The 19,409-nt window shown below is 44.2% G+C and overlaps 1 protein-coding gene across 3 annotated transcripts in view; it reads right to left on the minus strand.

Moving 5' to 3' along the window:
- Window positions 1–19,409, minus strand: part of cdh23 (cadherin-related 23) — a 139,168-nt gene that overhangs the window by 66,842 nt on the left and 52,917 nt on the right. For all 3 annotated transcript variants that reach the window (XM_076076534.1, XM_076076535.1, XM_076076536.1), the window contains 2 exons: window positions 6,383–6,495; window positions 4,365–4,553 (listed from right to left, as the gene is read on the minus strand). In XM_076076534.1, the coding sequence (XP_075932649.1) occupies window positions 4,365–4,553; window positions 6,383–6,495 (302 nt within the window). The remainder of the gene's footprint in view (window positions 1–4,364; window positions 4,554–6,382; window positions 6,496–19,409) is intronic.

The raw sequence follows: 19,409 nt of genomic DNA on the forward strand, positions 1-19,409 counted from the left end.
GTGCCAAATTTGAAAAATTCCCTCCAGACACTCCGGTGATATTGTGTTCACGAGAATGGATCGGATGAACGGACAACCTAAAAACATAATGCCTCCAGTCACGGCTGGAGGCATAGAAAGAGGTTGTTGAGAGAGCGAGGGCGGTTGATGATGAATATATTCCGTCTAACTAGAGAAGAATGTCGATGATAAAATCGAAGACACGGCATATCTATCGAGTGTAATGAATACATCGGACAAAGGATACGATTCATAACAAAAGTTACAGATACTGTATTCATATACAGAAAGGAACTGAAGATTCACCAATAACGTATAATAACCGTTTTTAACATGTCAAGCATCAAGACTTTGTACCCAGAATCATTTACATCGACTGTGATGGTAGAATAATAATCACAAACTTCACTAGCAACATATAGAAAGAGGTCAAAGGTCAGGCTATTGTGCTCTGACTGTAGTCTACAGTCTGATGGTATAAACTGAATATAAGATAGAAGAGATTGGAAAAACTAGGTTTAAGAGGGATGTGCACATGTGAGAGAGGGAGAGAGAAAGCAAGCGTACAATGAAAACGTGTTGGTGTCTGGGTGTGTGTGTGTGTGTGTGACTGTGGTGCACCACGGCACATTGATAGACACAACTAATGGTGTGTGTGTTTTTTAATCAAAATGCAGTAATAATAATAAATGTTCTCTTAGACATTGGGGCGGCTGTAGCTGAGGAAGGGGAGCGGGTTGTCCTTTAATCACAAGGTTGGCAGTTCGATCCCCGGCGCTGTGTCTTTGAGCAAGACACTGAAGCTCAAGTTGCTTCCGGTGGGCAGGCCAACACCTTGCATGGCAGCTCCGCCATCATTGGTGTGTGAGTGAGAGGCAAATTAGGGTGCTTTTTGTAAGGTAGAAACAATTATAAAGAGCTTGTTCCTGTTGCTGCTAAACGAGCTGTTAATGGCAGTGGGGACGCTAACACTCAAATCATTTCAGGGTCCAGTTCACATTTGACCGGGAGAGCTGCGCTTTGCTGGAAAAGGAGGCAGCCAGTAACACAAAAAACATTAAGAGACAGATTAGACTGCACAACAGACGTAAGAATCTTGTCCCCTAATTTAAATTTCCTTTCATCTCCTACTGTTTCACATTATGCTAATGGTCATTTGAGTGCAGCATGGAGTAAATCCCCATATACTGCACACAGACCTGGGCACAGTATGGCCGACTGGGATGGTTATCCAGCCGGTGAAGAAGGTTGAAACCGTGTGCTTTAATCATCATAGTGCGTGTTTTATGAGAGAGAAAGAGGAGATCATGTGACCCCTGATGACAACCATGATTATCCACCTCAATACAGACACACGTGTCTGTTTGGTTTTAGGTTCGCTACACTGTATGTTGGAAAGACAATGTTAGATGGAGTGTGATTTAGATATGTTCTGCATTACTGGGTGGGTCTGTATGATGAGGTTACTGTCATTTGATTTGTGGTTATACGAAACTCCGAATATCCTCTAAAGACCTGCAAACTACAAATGTGTCTCTTACTTCTCTTTTTCTGAGATAAATCCCGAAGTGCAAAGGCATCGTGGGTAAACATAAACAGAGTCAGGGTCAAAATGACATCACAGCCCTGAGAAGCCTGTGGCTGTCGTGAGCTGAGAAAACCTCTCTAGATCCCTCCTGTCTTGATATATAAAGCTGCAGGGCGACCAATCATGTAGCCATTGTGGCAGACAGAAGAAGACGGGTGGAGGTGGTCGATTGGCATTATGCTGGCGGTTGAAATAGCCCCCTTGTTTTTGTTTTCATCTCTGGGAGAACCATTGTGGCTGATGACTCCTATTTAAAAGACCATCCAATATGCAGGGATGTCACCTCAAACTGCCCATAAACGTAATTGCCCGTCCATTTGCTTCTGCCTTTAGAAGCCCCCAATAAAAGCACCCTGTCAGACGCGACTGCCACAAAGTTTAGTGACAAGTTCCAGCAGCAAAAGTTTTATGGATGCTCACCGAGCAGAAGAGGATATGAAGGGGGCAGACAGACGGAGAGAGAGAGAGAGAGAGGTAACTACCACTTGTGTCATAGTCTAAGAAATGAAATGTCTGCCTATAATCCCTCACACTTGGAAAAAGTGAGATTAAAGCACAGGCGTAGCAGGGTGTGAACGAGTGTGTGTATCGGCACTGACATGCAGGTTTAACGGATCAAAACAGCAATACAAAACTGCAAGACAAAAAAAACGTGCCATAGATTTTACTCCTTGGAATGGATGTATGTGTGACTCTATGGCAGCAGTGTTACAATGCAAGACTGGTAGAGCACGGGCTATTTCTGTGTCTCCAGCACACAACTTGAGAGCACAACGGCATTTAACATTTTTTGTGCAAAACCCCGCTTCCTTGAGCTCTTCCTGATGCTTTTTGTTTTGTTATATTATGATAAATAAGCAGTCAGCGGTGGCTGCTAATGGACTGGTTCTGAGGGAGTGCTTCCTAATGCAGCATCTCCGGTGAATCTGGTTAAAATCATCTCGGAATTACCATAGCTATTCCCCAATTTGCGGTGAGCAATCCTAGCTTGGAGATACTGTAATGTGAGGTGGCTCGGTACCTCCCCAGACTGTGTGCAGCTTTTCGTAGTGCTAAAACATTGGGTGGTAACCTCCAGAGGGACCTCCTATCACATGCCAGGTGTCTGGGTCGTCAGCCCGCCTGAGAGTGCAGCACTCACTGTACTCCCCCCTCTGCCTCAGCATTGCAACACATCATCCATGGAATGAATAAACAGACGTGCTGCTAAAACCTCCTGCTATCTCTCCTTAATGTGCTTCCTTCCTGTCCTGTTCTCTCACTTTCTTCTTGCTCCACCAATTATTCAGACTTCTGGTTTTGCTCCATTGCAAACTACTTTCTGTTCAACTATTTTTCTTAGAGTTCCTCCTCCCCTCCCCTCACGTCGGTCTCTCTTTTCTCTCCACCTCTTTCTCTACCCACTTGACTTGCAGTTATCTGTCAAATTCCACCCTGGCGGCTGCTGTGCCTGAATCAATCAGAGTTGACTAGCTTTCGGCTTATCTGCACCCTAGGTGATTGATTTTCCTCGTTAGGTATAATTTGATGCTCTATCCCATCTCTTCCAGAGCAAATTAAATTGTAGTCGAGTCCGATGCGCTGGTGTGAGCGAGCGTGTGCACATGTGAGAGGGGGAGAGAGAGAAAGTGAGAGCTAGAGAGAGACCGAGTGGTGGAGCAAGCGTAAAGTGAAAAAGTGTTGTGTGTGTGTGTGTGTGTGTGACTGTGTGTCACCACAGTACGTTGATAGATACAACTAATGGAACACAGCGGACACACTAAAGCGTGCTGTTGTACATGGCTGCTGACAGTCCACACACACACACACTGACACACACACACACAGCTGCCATGCAAGAAGCTTCAGCGGCTGATGCTCTTATTGGCTGCTGAATTTAAAGAAACTAATAAATCTAAACCTAGAGCTACAACTCACATGTAGCTCTCCTAGCTGTCTTTGTAGTCAGATCTTATCCGATTAAATCAAGAATGGGTATCTGCCGATAGAGTCCAACCTCTATTTACTTAGATGTTGACATTGAAATAACATCTGTAGACAACTTAATCTGACACGCCTTATCTTTTGTGAAAAACATGTAATTGTGTGATATTGTATGAATGAAAGACTCCTGAGATTGATGTGAATCAATCAGCTGAAGAGAAGATGTATCACTGTGATAGTGTTGTTGGAACTACAGGAAACGTAGTCGTTGGTGGTGTTTCAGAGTGGAGGCTGCAGAGAGAACTTTAAGCAGACAACAGAAAAGTTTCATTTTGGCCCGTCGTCAAGTTACTCGTGGTATTAACGTTAATTCCATTAACTGCTGCCGGCAACATTCATCATTTTAGCCGGTGAAAGTGACGATCAGAGATAACAGATTCATTAGTGTTGGAGCTCAGTGGATCTGTGTGTTTTGCCAACCTCCGTGTCTTCATTCAGAGGTACTTGCACCGCTGCGGCAGAAACAAATGTGAATTAAATCTTAATTTTCACTTGCATGAAGTAAAATGTAGAGGTTGATGCTCGTAAAGGAGAACAAAGCTGCAACACTGGCAGGCTGAGGTGGACAGAACCGCAGAGTACAGTAAAGAGAAGATCAGCGTTATTTGATCCGATACCGGTTTGTCCGTTTTGGGCCAGATAAGGATTCTTAGGACCGGCTTGAGACATTTCTACGAACAATCGAGAGATACCGATGCAGCATGCTGTCAGTGCAACCTTATCTGGATGAGAGTATCAGCCCAATGACAAGAATGTTGTGACTGTGCCAGCCATCAGGACGTGATCCACCCACCTCGTCCTTGTCTTCGGCCTGGATGAAGAGGGGAAGGGCAAAGCCCACCTGGGCCAGTTCAGTGATGAGGACCCGATACTCAGAGCTGTTGAACGTCGGGGCGTTGTCATTCTTGTCAATTAGCAGGATGGTAAAGGTGGTCCTCACTGTTGCCTCTGATGGACTGCGATCCTCTTTCAACTCTGTGGCCTTGTAGAGAGCAAGAGAGAGAGCGAGAGAGAGAGAGCGAGAGAGAGAGAGAGAGAGAGAGAGAGAGAGAGAGATTTGATTGCACTGAAAATGTCATTTTGGATGGAGGTGGTCAGCACGCAATCTCAGCCAGGTATTTACAGCTGTTCATTTATTGGATCAAAAGGTGGACAGACGGACTCAAAGCAATCATAGGAATAGGCTCAAAGTGAGGGCAAGAGAGGGCCAGCACATGTACATCCACACATCCACATACATCCACACGCACACACAATGAGATTTAGGAGAAATGAGTCCCGTTAAGAAGACTCAATTACGCACTCTCTCATTTTCTGGCTGTCTGAGTATTGAAGACGTGAGGCTTCTGAAAGGAAGAAAAAAACAGGAGAGAAAGATAGGAGTGGGCAGCTGTGGTCTTTTATTGATGGAAGAGTGTCACGAGCAATAGGAGAAGCGGCGGGGAGCAACACGCTGGTCTCTGGGTAATCAAGGTAGTTCAGCCTCTCTTGTCCTGAAGCCACTGAATCATTTGACCTCCACCTCCACACGCTCAGCACCATCTAAGCTGCCTGAAGTTGAGAAATTAGTTGTATTACTATGGCACACCGTAATCAATAGTAGCACCACCTAAGAAAGCACAAGCTGAGAGAGGGAGAGAAAATGTAGAGGGAAAAAATCCATATCTTATAAATACATTTTTGGGCGGCGTTTTTATTTAATTTTTTCATTTTCAGCACTTTCGCTTATTCTACTTTTCTTCTTTGTAATGATTGATTTTAATTAAAAAGATATACTGAGAGTGGAATATGTAAGCCGGCATCATTTGTTGTATTAAACCTTATAGCCAGTTGTATCACAATGTCATATTCCTCATATGTTTTCTGAGCAATAATCGCAGCTACATGAGTAAATACATGAGTGCTAGTGAAACCATTAGGTGCTCTTAAGGGCCATTTATTGTGCTGTACAGATGCAAAACATTTCACTTGACATGCCATCAAAACCCCCAATGTAACATTGCAGTTACACGGGGAAATTACGTCTTTGATCGCAAATCCTTCCACATTCAGTTGCACTTGGAAATCCATTTCACGGACCCTCTCACACCCTGTGGGAAATACTTGGTGTACAATACTGGAAGAGAAAAATGATGACAAAAAAAAGGTGTGAAGGGGGTGGCGTGAGAGGGCAGGACTGACATGCTAAAAAGCCAAGTGAGATAGACTTTAGGCTCAGTGGAGAGACCGTGGGATTCAGACTGCACCTGCGTCAAAAGAAGCAAAAAGAAAGAGAGGGGGGGGGGAAACAAAGGAGCCCTTAGCGTTGAGGAGGACTCTAAATCCTTTTCCTTTATCTTGTCCTCCTCTGCTCCCCCTTTTCCTCCCTGGCTGACACAAAGCTCTGAGAGGGACATTATCACACAATCACAAACGTCTTCACTGACGAGCCCAATAAAGGCACTTGAATTCGTCTGCGCCACATTTGTGCAAAGGCATATTGACACAGCATCTTTAAAAATATATGATACTGCAGGAATCTTGTATTTCGTCGATGAAGTATCGATCTTGGAGTCTTTCTTAATTATAGAAGTGTGTATCTACCTCAAAGACTGTCACAATAGGTATAGGAGACGCGGTACAAGGTGAAGTACTGCATTTAGCAGGTCTTTTAAAGGTATATCAAACCCAGAGCCTGCATTGATTTAACACACTATCATACTGTATCAAAGCCCTCTCCTGATCCACAGGCGAAAAAACAGACTTTCGATCCCTTCTCTCGCCTGCGACAGTCCCTCCATCCCCCCGACCGCCTCCCATTCAGTAGCTCACCTTGACAGTGAGAGAGAATCCTGCTGAGTAGAGTGGGTTTTCCCTGTCCAGCTGGCCATTCACTGTCAGAGACCCGCTGATGTAGTCCAGGGCAAAAACGCTGTTGGTGTTCCCTGGTTGGATGGATGGATGGAGAGAGAGAGAGAGACAGAGATAAGAAAGTCAGACGGACAAACGAAACTGGTGTTGTGGATAATTCAACATAACACCTGGGATGCTGCGCGGAGCCTCTGGACGGGAAAGGCGGTGGACATTCATGCAATATGGATGCAGCTTTTGCCGGGCTGTCTTGTCTCTCTACCTGCCTTTGGCTGACCCACCACCTCCAACCTGTCCACCAGCTGCCTCTCCTGCAGCCCTTTGTTTCACCCGTCACCGTCTGCCCTCGCTCCACTGCTTCCATTTCTTTTCTTCTTCTTCACAGGGTCACTGTCAATTCACACTCACTGAATTCAAGTTGTGTCTGATTCATTTTCTCTGTCAATATTGAAAATACAGTATACTCAATGAATTACTTCAAAACAAGCCAAGCCTCTGCTGAGAATACAACCCCAGCCCAGATTTTAAAACACAAGACACGATGCAATCTTTTTGTTTTGAGCTTTGAAGTGATAGTCCAGCAGTGTTGGCACAATGCTCATTTACATCACTCCACCATGGGCTGATGGATTGCATTAACTTTGTCATAGTCGATGCACTCCTTCAAAGAGGAGCATTTCAAATGATGAGCGCTGCGCTGTTCTCATTAATAAGTGCATCTGGTGTTCACTATTCACTTACGCAGGTTCAAATATTAGACTGAGACCCACTTGAGTCCTCTTCTCACATTGTCTTATTCCCTCTCTTCTTTTATAAATGACAGTGCTTCTAGTTAACTTTGTGGCCTCTCTTACGCCCATCTTGACGCACTCCTTCTCTCTCTCTCTCTCTCTCAGGCATCTTGTGGTTGTGGCTGTTGCCTGCTAATTGCACCCAGCAGAGGGAGACAACAAACAACTCACCTAATCGCCCTCACCCCCCTCCCCTGTTAATAACCCCCCTGAATTGCACAGTGTCTCCCCCTCACGGATCCGCCCGCTCTAGAGATCCCCGCGGTCGAGTCAGACGAATCACGTCTCATTCAAAAACACTGAATGCCTTCACTATTTCATTGGGATTCTTTGTGTCTCGTGTGAGACCTGAACAAGTCCCCGTGCAATCTTGAGATAGTGGCAGTTCATACATGTGAATGTTATCAGAGCGATATGCACAGTGGTGCACACAATGGAGCAGACAGAGCTGTATGAGTCAAGTCCACCTGGAAGTAATTCATTTATGCCTTGTCAATACGGACCGCTCTCACCCGCTGACAGCACAGCAGCTCCTCTGTGCTCCCACACACTGTATGTTTAACAGGATAATCTCTGGATGAAGAAAGAGCAAACATGCTCAGTGAACTCATTCCTGGCTACGCACAAGTACAAAAATATATTGTATATATACACAAGAAATACAAGGTGTGCAGGCTGAATCTCGGAAATAAAAGAGACAGGGTGTGTTGTGTATTTAAAAAAGAAATGTATAAAGAGGTCCCGTCCTGACCCGCTGAGCACAGCGAAGGCGCACTGCTAAAGGACAGGGGTGCGCTGGATTTATAGCACGAGATAAAACGAGAGCATCGTTGCAAAACAGAATACGGCACAATAATCGTTTTCTCGATTATCTCGCCTCTTAATGGTTGGAAACGTAAATCTTGTGAAAAAGCTTTAATATTATTACCATTTCACTAATATTTTTTACAGGACAAGTTCAAAAGGGAACTATAAATGTAAGTAATACCTATCATTACAGAATTGGGAGAACATTTGGGTTTTAGTTGACTCTTTTTTTTAAAGGATCAGATTACAAACAAATCCGTTATTCAATTTGGCATATTACACAACTGAGCATATGTTTGTCGAACATTAAGCACAACTTCCTAGATTGCAATGACCTAAATTGAGAGTGACCTTCCCATGCAAAGCTAGCATCTCTCTGATAACCGCTCTTTTCAACTCATTCACTTGCTTGGCTCTATAATAGCATTAACCCATCAGTCTTTTAAAAAGACCGGCTACAAAAACTGCACCTTTTCCCCCCCAAAAAGTCTAATGTTAATAGAAATATGTGAGCCAGAATCAATTCTTTACATTATTTGTTTATTGTTTTTGTGAAGTTTCTTTTACTGTGTTTTATTCGTAAAATATGGTTAAATATGTTGTTTTAAACTCTGGCTTCAAATCGAATTTACCTTCATGATATGAAACGGCATTGACTTGCTTGAATATAAAAAAGATTCCATACATGGTATGTGAAAAAAAAAATGTCTTCTTTTTATTTAGCACATATTTAATAATATTTAAAGTGTAAAAACCAAATCAAACTCGCCCCCTGTTCTGTAAACTCACATGGTATTTCCACAGTACTCGTTTGTAAGAAGGGCACAGTATGAACCTGGAGCTGCACTTTGAGGGATTAAGAATGACTTTCTTTCAGATAGTTTGCAGTAATAGCTGAGGTCCAGACTCCGGAGAGTCAGATGGTAAATCCACAGTGTACAACGGCTGGGGTCAACAGATTAACCCATGCCTGTGTTCCCCACACAGACGCGCTGCTCTCTTATTGCCCTCCTACCTAGCCTGGAATAGAGAGTGCAGTGTTGGCGTAGAGAGATAGGAGGCAGGCCAGCAGAGAGAGCAGAGCCCTGGGGTAATTAGCCTGGATTGAGGCCAAAAGGTGGAGAAAGGGAGGGAGGTAGAAGGGACAAAAACTACTGCTGATTATATCCACCTTCCAGAATTTATTCAATTGTGGAACTGGAGGAAAGTATTAATAGGAACGCGGTGTGACTCCTGCAGTACTCAAATTCAAATCAACTTAAAATACACACATGCTGACAAGAATCTACAGTAAAATCATACTTTAAACTTAAGAGTACTACATAGAGACTGGTCAGGGCGGCATTGTTTGACTGTGCCTTCAAGTCACAAATCAATTAGTTTTCTAGTTAAACAGCTATGGTTAAGATGTGGTTAGATTTCTGCACAAAAAGAATAGTGTCGAAATTTATACGTTACTGGTTAAAGAGAACAACTTCAATCGTGATTAAACAAAAACAATGTTGAGAGGAAACGTGTAACGAAAAGCAGTCTCGTGTTAAAGGACAGTGTGTAGGATTTAAGCTGAACATGGTAACTGACTGAATACCCCTCGGCTCACAGAGAAGTACGGTGGTCTTCAGATAACGTGAAAACACTGATGGCCCTCTCTAGAGCGTAGACCGTATATAAGAAGTGGACGTAGTCATCGTGACGTCACCCCTTTGGTCTGTGGACTGACGTTTTTGAAGCCACGACTTCTGCGAAATGGCCGACGCCATCTTGGCTTTTTTGCAACCAATGAACAGAAGTTACCATATTTGGAATGCGGAGGCAGCAATCTGTCATTCACAGTCAGAATGCCCTAAAGCATACTCCACTTTATGGTCTATTTGACTCTGAATGGGACCATAACTTACTAAATGAACATCATTATGTATTGAAGAAGACTTGAAACTAGCGATTCAGATCATAAACTCATCTTCACAATGTTTACTGAGGTAATAAATCAAGTGAGAGTTAGGTTCATTGTTTCAAAGACTTAATTACAATCAGACTTCATTTTGCAACCTTTGTGGCTCTAAAAATGATGTTACACTACTAGAGGGCTTTGTCACTTGAACATGAACATATGTCGCTTTTGTTAGACCATTTGCTGAAACTACTGATTCGTTTTGTGGGCCAAGCTGCTTATTTGGAGGATCAGTTTGTCATTGTAAGACTGAACTTGGAAAAAGAAAAAGTGTCCTTTCACATCATGCGCCAGTGAATATAAGACGACAACATTCATTGCCACATTTCTTTTTTTGCCTGGACGGGAGGGGCAGGCAGAAAGTTGATGTTGATAACGATTTGTCGGGGTGGTAGTGGGTAACGTGCATCAGGGACTCAGACCCACTCGGTGTGGGCATCATGCCTCTAAATTGGTTTGTCAGCTTCAGTGGCCTGACTTGCATGCCAATCTACTCCGACAGCCGCTCCTTACTCGGACGACTCGGCGCTCACCTGGCCAGGCAACGAGTGGCGTTTGTAAAAAAGCACACACGCGTGGTGCAAAATGTACATGTGCATAGTCACAGCAGACGGTTGGTTCTACTCTCTGTCTGCATGCGGTAAAGAGGCTCGGACTCGCTGCTTCAGGTTCCACAGAACGGCCTTCCACCTCCGCTCCTCTGTGTCGAGCTCGACCGGAGAGACAGCCTGAAATTACACAGTGACTCACAGGTCCCACAGAGAGGGAAATATAATCATATTCTAATTGCTGACAGAAAGTGTTTCTCCGGTGATCCTACAGGACACTGTGATTAGACCCCCAGGGGGGGAGGGGGGTGGAAATTGCTGCACACATATGACCACAGTCCAATCCAGTAGACATAAATGCACACTTCCTATTTTGCATTTGATAGTCACATTAAGTGGAGGCGTTTACGTCTTCCATGTGCGCGTTAAGGTATTTCTATACTGAATTCTTATGTAGAGAGAGTGTGAAAGTGTGTGTGTCAGAGTGCATCTGGTGCTAACTGGCAGAGTTTGATTCTATGATGTGAGACTCCGGGGGATAAGCCGCGCTTTCACATTACCGACAGTACTGGACTGGAAAATGAGAAACCATGCCATGATTTTGTCTAGTGTGGAGTACACACTCAAATGCACTCACGCACACACGCCTAAATAAATGCCCACAAGCATGTACGACGCACACTCAAACTCAGACAAACAGCCATTATTTTCCTTGTGGTGCAAATTTAGTATGTGTACAATAGCTTCAGTAGCTACTACTACAATTATGGGATGAAAGTAAACCAAATAATTTGCCTCTTTGAATCATCTCAGTATTACCAAAGCATAAAGAGGAGCACGGGTGGGGATTTCACATTATCTGTTGACAAACATTACATTCTTGTGCCATGAACAATGAAATGGAGGCTCATTTACTGAGAAAAGGCTGCTCATTGAAATTATCTCCTCCGCTCACAAAGAGTAAAAGAGTGAATGCAGAGACGGAGAGGGGGAAATAGATCGGCTCGCAATGGGACAGTTGTATTGAGCCGCACGAGCGGACAACATACATGTGTAGTTGTTATGTGGGGATTGCCCAAGAGAACAGAGGAAATAAGGCATTTCGATCTGATGAGTTCAATCGGTGCGTGCGACAAGTGGATGACAATGACTTTCTCCGAGCGATGAGCTTTTGAGGACAGCCGAAGCAGGAGTTCTCCAAGTGTAATCGCCATGACTAAGCCAGTGACAACTGTTTTCTCTGGTTTGTGACAACACCATGGGGGCGCTGGAACATTCTAGTAATGTGATATGGCATGCAGCCAGTGCTCAGAGTCTTGGGGCTAAGATTTTGTGTACTTTGCCAAATGTACACATATTTGTGTCACTTTTTAAGGATTACGCCTACAGGCAAATCATGTTGATGATGAGGTTTTAGTTATTGTCTTCGAAACCTCTATATCTAAATGAGCAGCTTCTCAGACACACTGACGTGCCCGTGCACATGCTCATCTGTGCATCGACACACACGGCTCAGTGTTTGACAGCTACCAGTGCATTTCTGTGTGTGCTTGTGTGTGTGTGTGTGTGTGTGATGCGGAGTGATAATGGCCCTGTGGGTGTCTTGCCATTGGCAGACGAGCTGCATTTCATGAATACTCAATGAAGTAGTTTCATCAAAAGTTTTTCTTGAAAAAAAAAAAAAAAAAAAAAAAAAGGGACAAATATTCTAAGACAATACATTGCAGATGAAAGGAACTTTTCTTTTTTGCCACACTCTGCGTAGTTGACACAGCTGGTTAGATGTACTCTCGCTGTCATTGAGGAGGTGTGGATACCTCAATCATGACTAGCAGCTCCTCCTGCTGCATCCAGAGGAGGGCCTGTTCATCAGGCCCCCCTATACCGTCTCTTGATTTTGAAACAGATGCGTTACTTTCATGGCTACCTCCGCCTTCTGACAAAATGATGTCTGCTTTTTCAGGAAGGAGTCACCCCGAGGAACGGCGAGACATTGTGCAGAGAAAATCCACGACTGCAGCCGTTATGGGACACACTGCTACAGGCACTGAAGCCAAAGTTCAACTGAATACAGCATTGACACTCAAGAGGTTTCAATTTCAATTTATTTTTATCGCGTCAAATTATAACAGAAATGATCTCAACGCACTTTTCATTGAGAGCAGGATCAGACCCAACATTCTCTCGTGATGAAGAGGTGGTGCGACAGTGACAATAAAAAAATTCCCCTTTAACGGGTAGAGAGACCTTTGGCAGAACCGGGCTGTGGGTGGGTGGACATCTGCCTCGACCATGTTGGGTTGAAAGAGACAGAGAGACAAAGAAACAGTTATAAGAGTTAAATAACTATCTTTGATACTACTGGGACTTCAATGAACTACAATTACTGCCTTGTGGTTGCATGCCTCTGTCAACCAGTGAAGTTGCAGTTTACATTCATGCGTGTCCAAAATGTCATCACTTAATTTTATCCTACTAGACATTTGTGTGAAATTGTCATACAAAAATGTCTTTTGTGCGGTCACAGTGACCTTTAACCACCAACTTCTCAACTTCTCATTGTGGCAAAATTGAAAAATTCACTCAAAGCGTTCACAAGATATCCCGGGAATGGGACTGATGCGAGGTTGCAGTGACCTGAAACTTTGGCCATCAAAATCGAATCAATTCATCGTAGAGTCCAGGTGGACGTTTGTGACCAATTTCAATTTCAAGACATTTCCACGAGAGTGGACCGGACGGACAAACATACTGCCTCTGGCATGTCGCTGGCGCGGAGGCACAGTAACCTCAGGCATCACAGAGATGCCACAAAAGGATGAGTTGACAAAATGTGCTGGAATTGAAAACCTGCTATTCACATTTGTGTCGGGGGGGGGGGGGGGGGGGGGGGGTAACGCTCTGTATCCGTGGACCACGTCACACAAACTGGGCGTGTTGAATAGCTCGCCTCTTCTCTCCGAGTAATGATCCACTTACTATCACGCCTACTTAGATCAAACTGTACTCCAGATTCCTCAGTGCTTCTTGACCTTCTGTTGACCAGATGCCACAATAAAAGCTGAACTGATTCTCATCCTGGTCACAGACAAAAGTATCGACCCACATTCTTCAGGTCTCGTGGAAAATAATCAAACTCAGAGCTATTGATTGCTGGCTTTGATCTGTCAGCTCAAGGTGTCACATTGAGCTGGCAGTGTAGTCTTATCTCTTCACTTTGTGTGCGCATGTGTGTGAGCATTATGTGTCAGTTGTGTCTGTGTCTCTAAGAGTAGACTATAGTTTACCTTGCTATCTGATGTTTTATTTTTGTGCAGTTTGTTAGATGATACAAAATCTGTTTCCGCACGCTTTGTACAAAACAACAGCTGGTTGGAAGACAGAGGCAGATGAAATGTGCTTGTTCAGAAGCTGAGCGCCGAGGATAACATCACTCAGAGCTGGAAGTATCCCCTTTATCCCGGAAATGAAAATAAAGGGGAACCTCTCACACTGATATATAAAGCTGGAATATATATGTTAATATAAAAAAATGCTTTGAGAGGACAACAACCAATGAAGATCAAAGACAGAGCGGAGGATTCTGACTGAACTTTGGTAAATGTAATTCATATTTTCTTTTTTTGTTTTCTCGTTTTCTTTTTCTTCTAATCCAATGCACTTTTTGTCAAATTCAAAACGGTCCGCAAGCTGTCCGCTCCGTTTGTGTGATGAAACCCCCCCCCCAAAAAACGGTGTTCATACACAGGCCTGGCTCTGCAAATGGGAAACAAACAAAGTCATGTCATGTTTTTTTACATTCAAAGCTTCTATTAGAGGTTTTCAAATGAAGCCTTGAATGTCTGTCACCCTAAAAAAACTACTTTTGGACTCAGACAATTGCAGAAACGACGAGAGTGTGAGTGACAGAGAGAGAGGAAGAGAAGGTGCAATGTTTCTGTAAGTTATTCATAATAATAATTCAAATTTGTATGTTACGAATGAAGCTTCAAACTATTGGGTACAGACCTATACTTAATCTGGCAAAGAAGCACTGAGGGAAGAGGTGTACTTGTCTGGGTGTTGAGTTCAAATATCAACAATCTTTCTCCAGAATGGCAGGCTCCAACTTTAATGTGTGATTTTTTGGTAATTCTGAGATATGTATTCTGAATTGCGAGTATGAACTGTTATGTGCATGTATCTGTGGGACATGGGCTGCCTAAAGAAACCTTTTCGATCATCTTCTCTTCATTCACACGATTTAATCCAAATGAGGAAACCTGCTGTACTGTAAGAGGCCTATATCATAGCCCAGTGAGGTCTGGACTTGATTGTGAACTGCCAGGCTCTACTAGAGTCGACTAGACTCTGAATTGTGTTGTGATCAGTGTCCCGCAGACTATCTGCCCTCTCTCAGAGATTACATAGCAACACGGTGCCGAGAGCCTCGGAGCGTCTAATTGAAAACCCGGAGAAATCCCAGCGATGCGGCAGTCACAATAAGAGCTCCCCGTAGAATAACAGGTATTAGCCTTGTCCATATTACAGCATGCCCGCAGACACGAGTTAGGTATTGTGGAATCAGAGCATCTGGGCGTGGCAGCAGTGGAGGAGAGAGCTGTGTGTGAAAAGGCAGACGAGGGGGAATAATCGCCTTTGCTACTTATCAGTTTGTCCAGGCGGGAAATGGCGTGGCCGTATCCGTCTGACCTGTGTGCTGCTACACAAGGCCAGCCGTCGCCTACGAACAGATCCACTGCACTGAACCGGGTCGTGTGTCTCACTCCCGTGGCAGAGTGTATTCGCACGCTGCCCCAGACAGCAGCCATGGAAGTCAGCGGATGCCTGAGGCTATACGCCGCGTCCCTGTCAGTGCATTTTGTGGTCTCACTCGGCAGCCTCTGACAAACTTCAAAATACTGTAGGATGCTTTAGTAAGTAGAAGGATTGAGCTATCATCTTTTATCAATTTGGAAGAATTATTCTGCTCGGGTTGCCGCAAATTAAAATCCAATGCGGTCAGGCAAGAGAATGTGGGAACTCGGAGTCAGGCTGGCTTTGGGACAAATTATTTGCTGCAGTTTCCCCAACACAGAGACGATGCAATGCGAGAGGAAGAATCATCTAAAAGGGAAGAAGAGGGTCGAGATGGAAAAGGGGCTTAAGATGGGATTAGTTGTGCTTGCGTGTGACAAAAGCGATAGAAACAAGCACACAAAGATAAACAAGCGGCTGATATGAAAGGCTTGGGGGATGTCCTTCCATTCTGTGAGACGCTAGGCTGACTTTTATTCAGTTGTTCTTACACCATCATTACAACACAGTGGAGAGGCTCCACAAAGTTTACACACTTGTTGGCCTCTAACTCTCAGTAATAAGACCCAGATATAAAGCTCTTTTAAGAGAGAGAAAGTTTACGTCCATTGGCCAAATAAGGGGTATTTTATATATTTCTTAAGAATCATACTCTGATTTGATTCCCCCCCTCCTTCCTCGGCCCCTCTATCTCGTCTGTGCATGTGTGTGTGTGTGTGTGTGTGATCCATCCATGTAGGATGCGTGCTGACATCCTCTCATGAACCTGTATTGTGTGGACATTGTGCCAGATTGAGGCTTTGGAGTGTCGGTCCCTCAGGTCGTTGGACCGACCGAGGCCGTCTGTGCTCTGCCTCGGTCGTCCTCGGGGGCGGGCTTAAGTAGATAATGACTGAAATTTTGGGATTGTTTGTTGCTGCAGCTGTTGGCCAAAAGCTGAGGCGTAATACACCGTGCATGTGAATAAAAGCTGAAATACGTATATCCCGGTGAACAACCACACACATGCATTGTCTGACTGTCTCAAATACTAATAATTAGTATTCTTTACTGTTTTATTTAACCCCACAGGTGAGCTAGGGAGTGTATGTTTTATTGTTCTAAACATGTAAAAACTGGGATCAAGATGAAGCTCATGCTGGTTTAAGAACTAGAACTGTCACAGGAAATGGTCAATAACCATTCACTACGACTGGAGTCATAGCAACCAGTGACACAAGACTGAGCAAACAGATATTTGATTCCCTGAACACGTGGTTGCTCTTTAAAGAAGATACCTGCACCACTGTGGCATTGTCCTGCGATCCTCCCTGCATTTCCTAATAAGCCAATTACCAGCATGAGTGAGAACAGAACCTTCTAACCATCTTCATTGCTCATTTAGAGCAGCTGCAAAAAAAGCATCACTTAATATAATATTGCCAGTGGCCAAATTTGACTGATCCCCTTTTTATTACACAAAATGTTGAGTCATTAGGCGGTAGTTTCAGATGAGGGGAAGCGCGTTCGGATTTTGCGGCATATCAAATATTTGGCCGAACATTAGTAGTACCAGGAGGGAGTTAGCGACTGGCGATAATTACCCGAGCACCTCTAGAACTTTTGTCTGATTAACAATGAATAATACTCTGATTCAGTGACTCTTCACAACTTTCTCAAATGAAAAGGCTTGCAGAAACAAATTCCTTTATACCCCAAAAAATCCTTCACACTCAAGACTTATTTTCAGTCCAGCCGGCCTCACAGCAATCTAAGGCAGACTGACATGATCACTGGTGGATTAGAAGTGAAGAAAATATTATTTTCTTTATCGTGTTTGTTTCAGTAGGTTTGCAAGCACACATCACATGGTTAATGTAGCTTTTAAGCTGGTCTTTAGGCTTTGATAATGGTACTGTACATCACGGCTCAGACCGTGCAGGGGTCTACATCATTAAGTATTAGATGCACATTAGGATATCACCGTTTCCCGTCGAAAAGAAAAAGGAAATATAGGAGCAATTATAGCAGCATCTACAATGATGAGTATCAGGTCATTAAATCAACACCACCTTTGTTTAGGGCAACAACCACCACTGAGGGCATCTTATAAAATCCTTATTTTCATTATCAACGGTGACAAAATGTGCTGTTGTTGTTGGAGAATGTTGGGTCCGAGCCTACAGAAAGCTCTGATCAGCAATGAGCTTACAGCCTTTTGGTGTACAATGAGACCAGTAGGTCAGAGGTCCATTAAGGGATACATCATAGCCTGTGGTATGAGGGATTTAGCATGAGAACCGTCACACCCCCCCCCCCCCCCAACCCCCCAACCCCCCAAAAAAAAGATCTCCACCATCATAACAAACAATAACGGCAACACTGGAGGCAGAGCGCCGCTGAGATGCTATCTCTTGTACACATCTAATCCCGGATACGCCCTCTGATTGGAGGAGGGAGAGGAAATCCTCATCTCCAGCTCCACAATCATTAGCATAAATCACAGCTGCAATTAAAACCTCGTTTATCTTAATTACTGAGCTAATGAGACGAGTCCCGCAGGAGTGAGCTGCACTCTCTGAGGACGACCGGGGCGAGGAGCGAGAAGGCGAGGGAGGAGTCACACTTAAGTCTGCAAACAAGCGCGCCCTCGCACTAATCTGACTGCAGCAGAGCACTATGAGCCTGGATAGACAGAGACATATGCAAAAGTACACATGAACAAGCGCGCACACACACACACACACACACACACACACACACACACACACACACACAGACACACACACACACACACACACACACACACACACACACACAGAAAGTCATCTGACAACCTTACCCTCCCACCTTTATCTATTGGCACTGCATCACCCTTCAACTTCCATTATCTATCAAACTTATAATGATTTTATCAAGCCTACAGGCTCCATCTCCATGAGGGCTTAGTGCGGCGCTATAACTCTTGATTTTTCAACGACTGGGAATACATCGCAACACCTAATTAATGTCTTTTTAATGCTCTTCTCCTCTGGAGCTTAACTCAGCCCTTCAACTTTGCAGCAAACACAACACACACACACACACACACACACACACACACACACACACACACACACACACACACACAACAATACAACATGTGGCAGCAGATGGTAAGTAAGACTGAGTGGGCGTGTGCACTGAATGGGCGCAAAGTGTTTACGGTGAGCTCCATGAAGAAGTGGGCCGGGCTGTGGACTGTGCACGCATGCATTGCAGCACAGACACTCACAAATAATACATGACTGCGCACATGTTCATATGTAATGCACACACACACACACGGGGTCAAATTCCTTCGTTCAGCGGCGAGGTCAGGCAGTGACTCAGCAGATGGCAGAACAATGAATATCTTCATCATCCACAATGCCCACGGTGCGGCAGGCTCAAGCAGTGCCAGCCCTTATCAGCCAGCTGGCCATACGGGAGGCACCGATGTCCTTCCATCCTGGGCATTCGGGGCCCGACAGGGGGCATGCAGAGTTTAAAAGGATACAGTCTACATACTGTAATCCTCCCAACTGGTGTTTATTTTCACCGCGCGCATCAATGTTTCAGAGCTGGAGGATCTCCGAGGGACTGTTCGTCCTTCGGGATCCAAACGTTGATTGTGATGAAAATGAACACCCTACAGGGGTATTAAAGCGGTGCATGGACCGCCGAGTCATGAATGCTGTGTTTCATCTTAATAGGAATATGGAGATTACTAGCAGAGGTGGGCAAAAAGAGAGCTGCATCTTACAGGAACTTGCTAAAACAGCTGTCTCCTGATCCTTTGTTTTTTGTTTTTGACCAGAACGAACAGAAGGCAATTGGATCAAATAAGTAAATATCAGGTCAACAAAGGTTTCTTTTTTTTTTGCAACACGATGATAAAGACACATTCAGTGGCTTAAATGCACACTAATAACTCACAAATACCCAGATCTGAGATTCAAACAAAGCATTTTTAGTTATTTGATAGGATATGTAGCCATAAAGATAACATATCCATTTCACCTTTGACCTTTGTGTGCACAGTTATAACGCCGAAGAAAACCAGATGGTGCTACATAGATGCTACAGCAGTAGTA

Source organism: Anarhichas minor, unplaced genomic scaffold, assembly GCF_050575085.1.
Source record: "Anarhichas minor isolate MPS153535 unplaced genomic scaffold, ASM5057508v1 ptg000058l, whole genome shotgun sequence".
Lineage (NCBI taxonomy): Eukaryota > Metazoa > Chordata > Actinopteri > Perciformes > Anarhichadidae > Anarhichas > Anarhichas minor.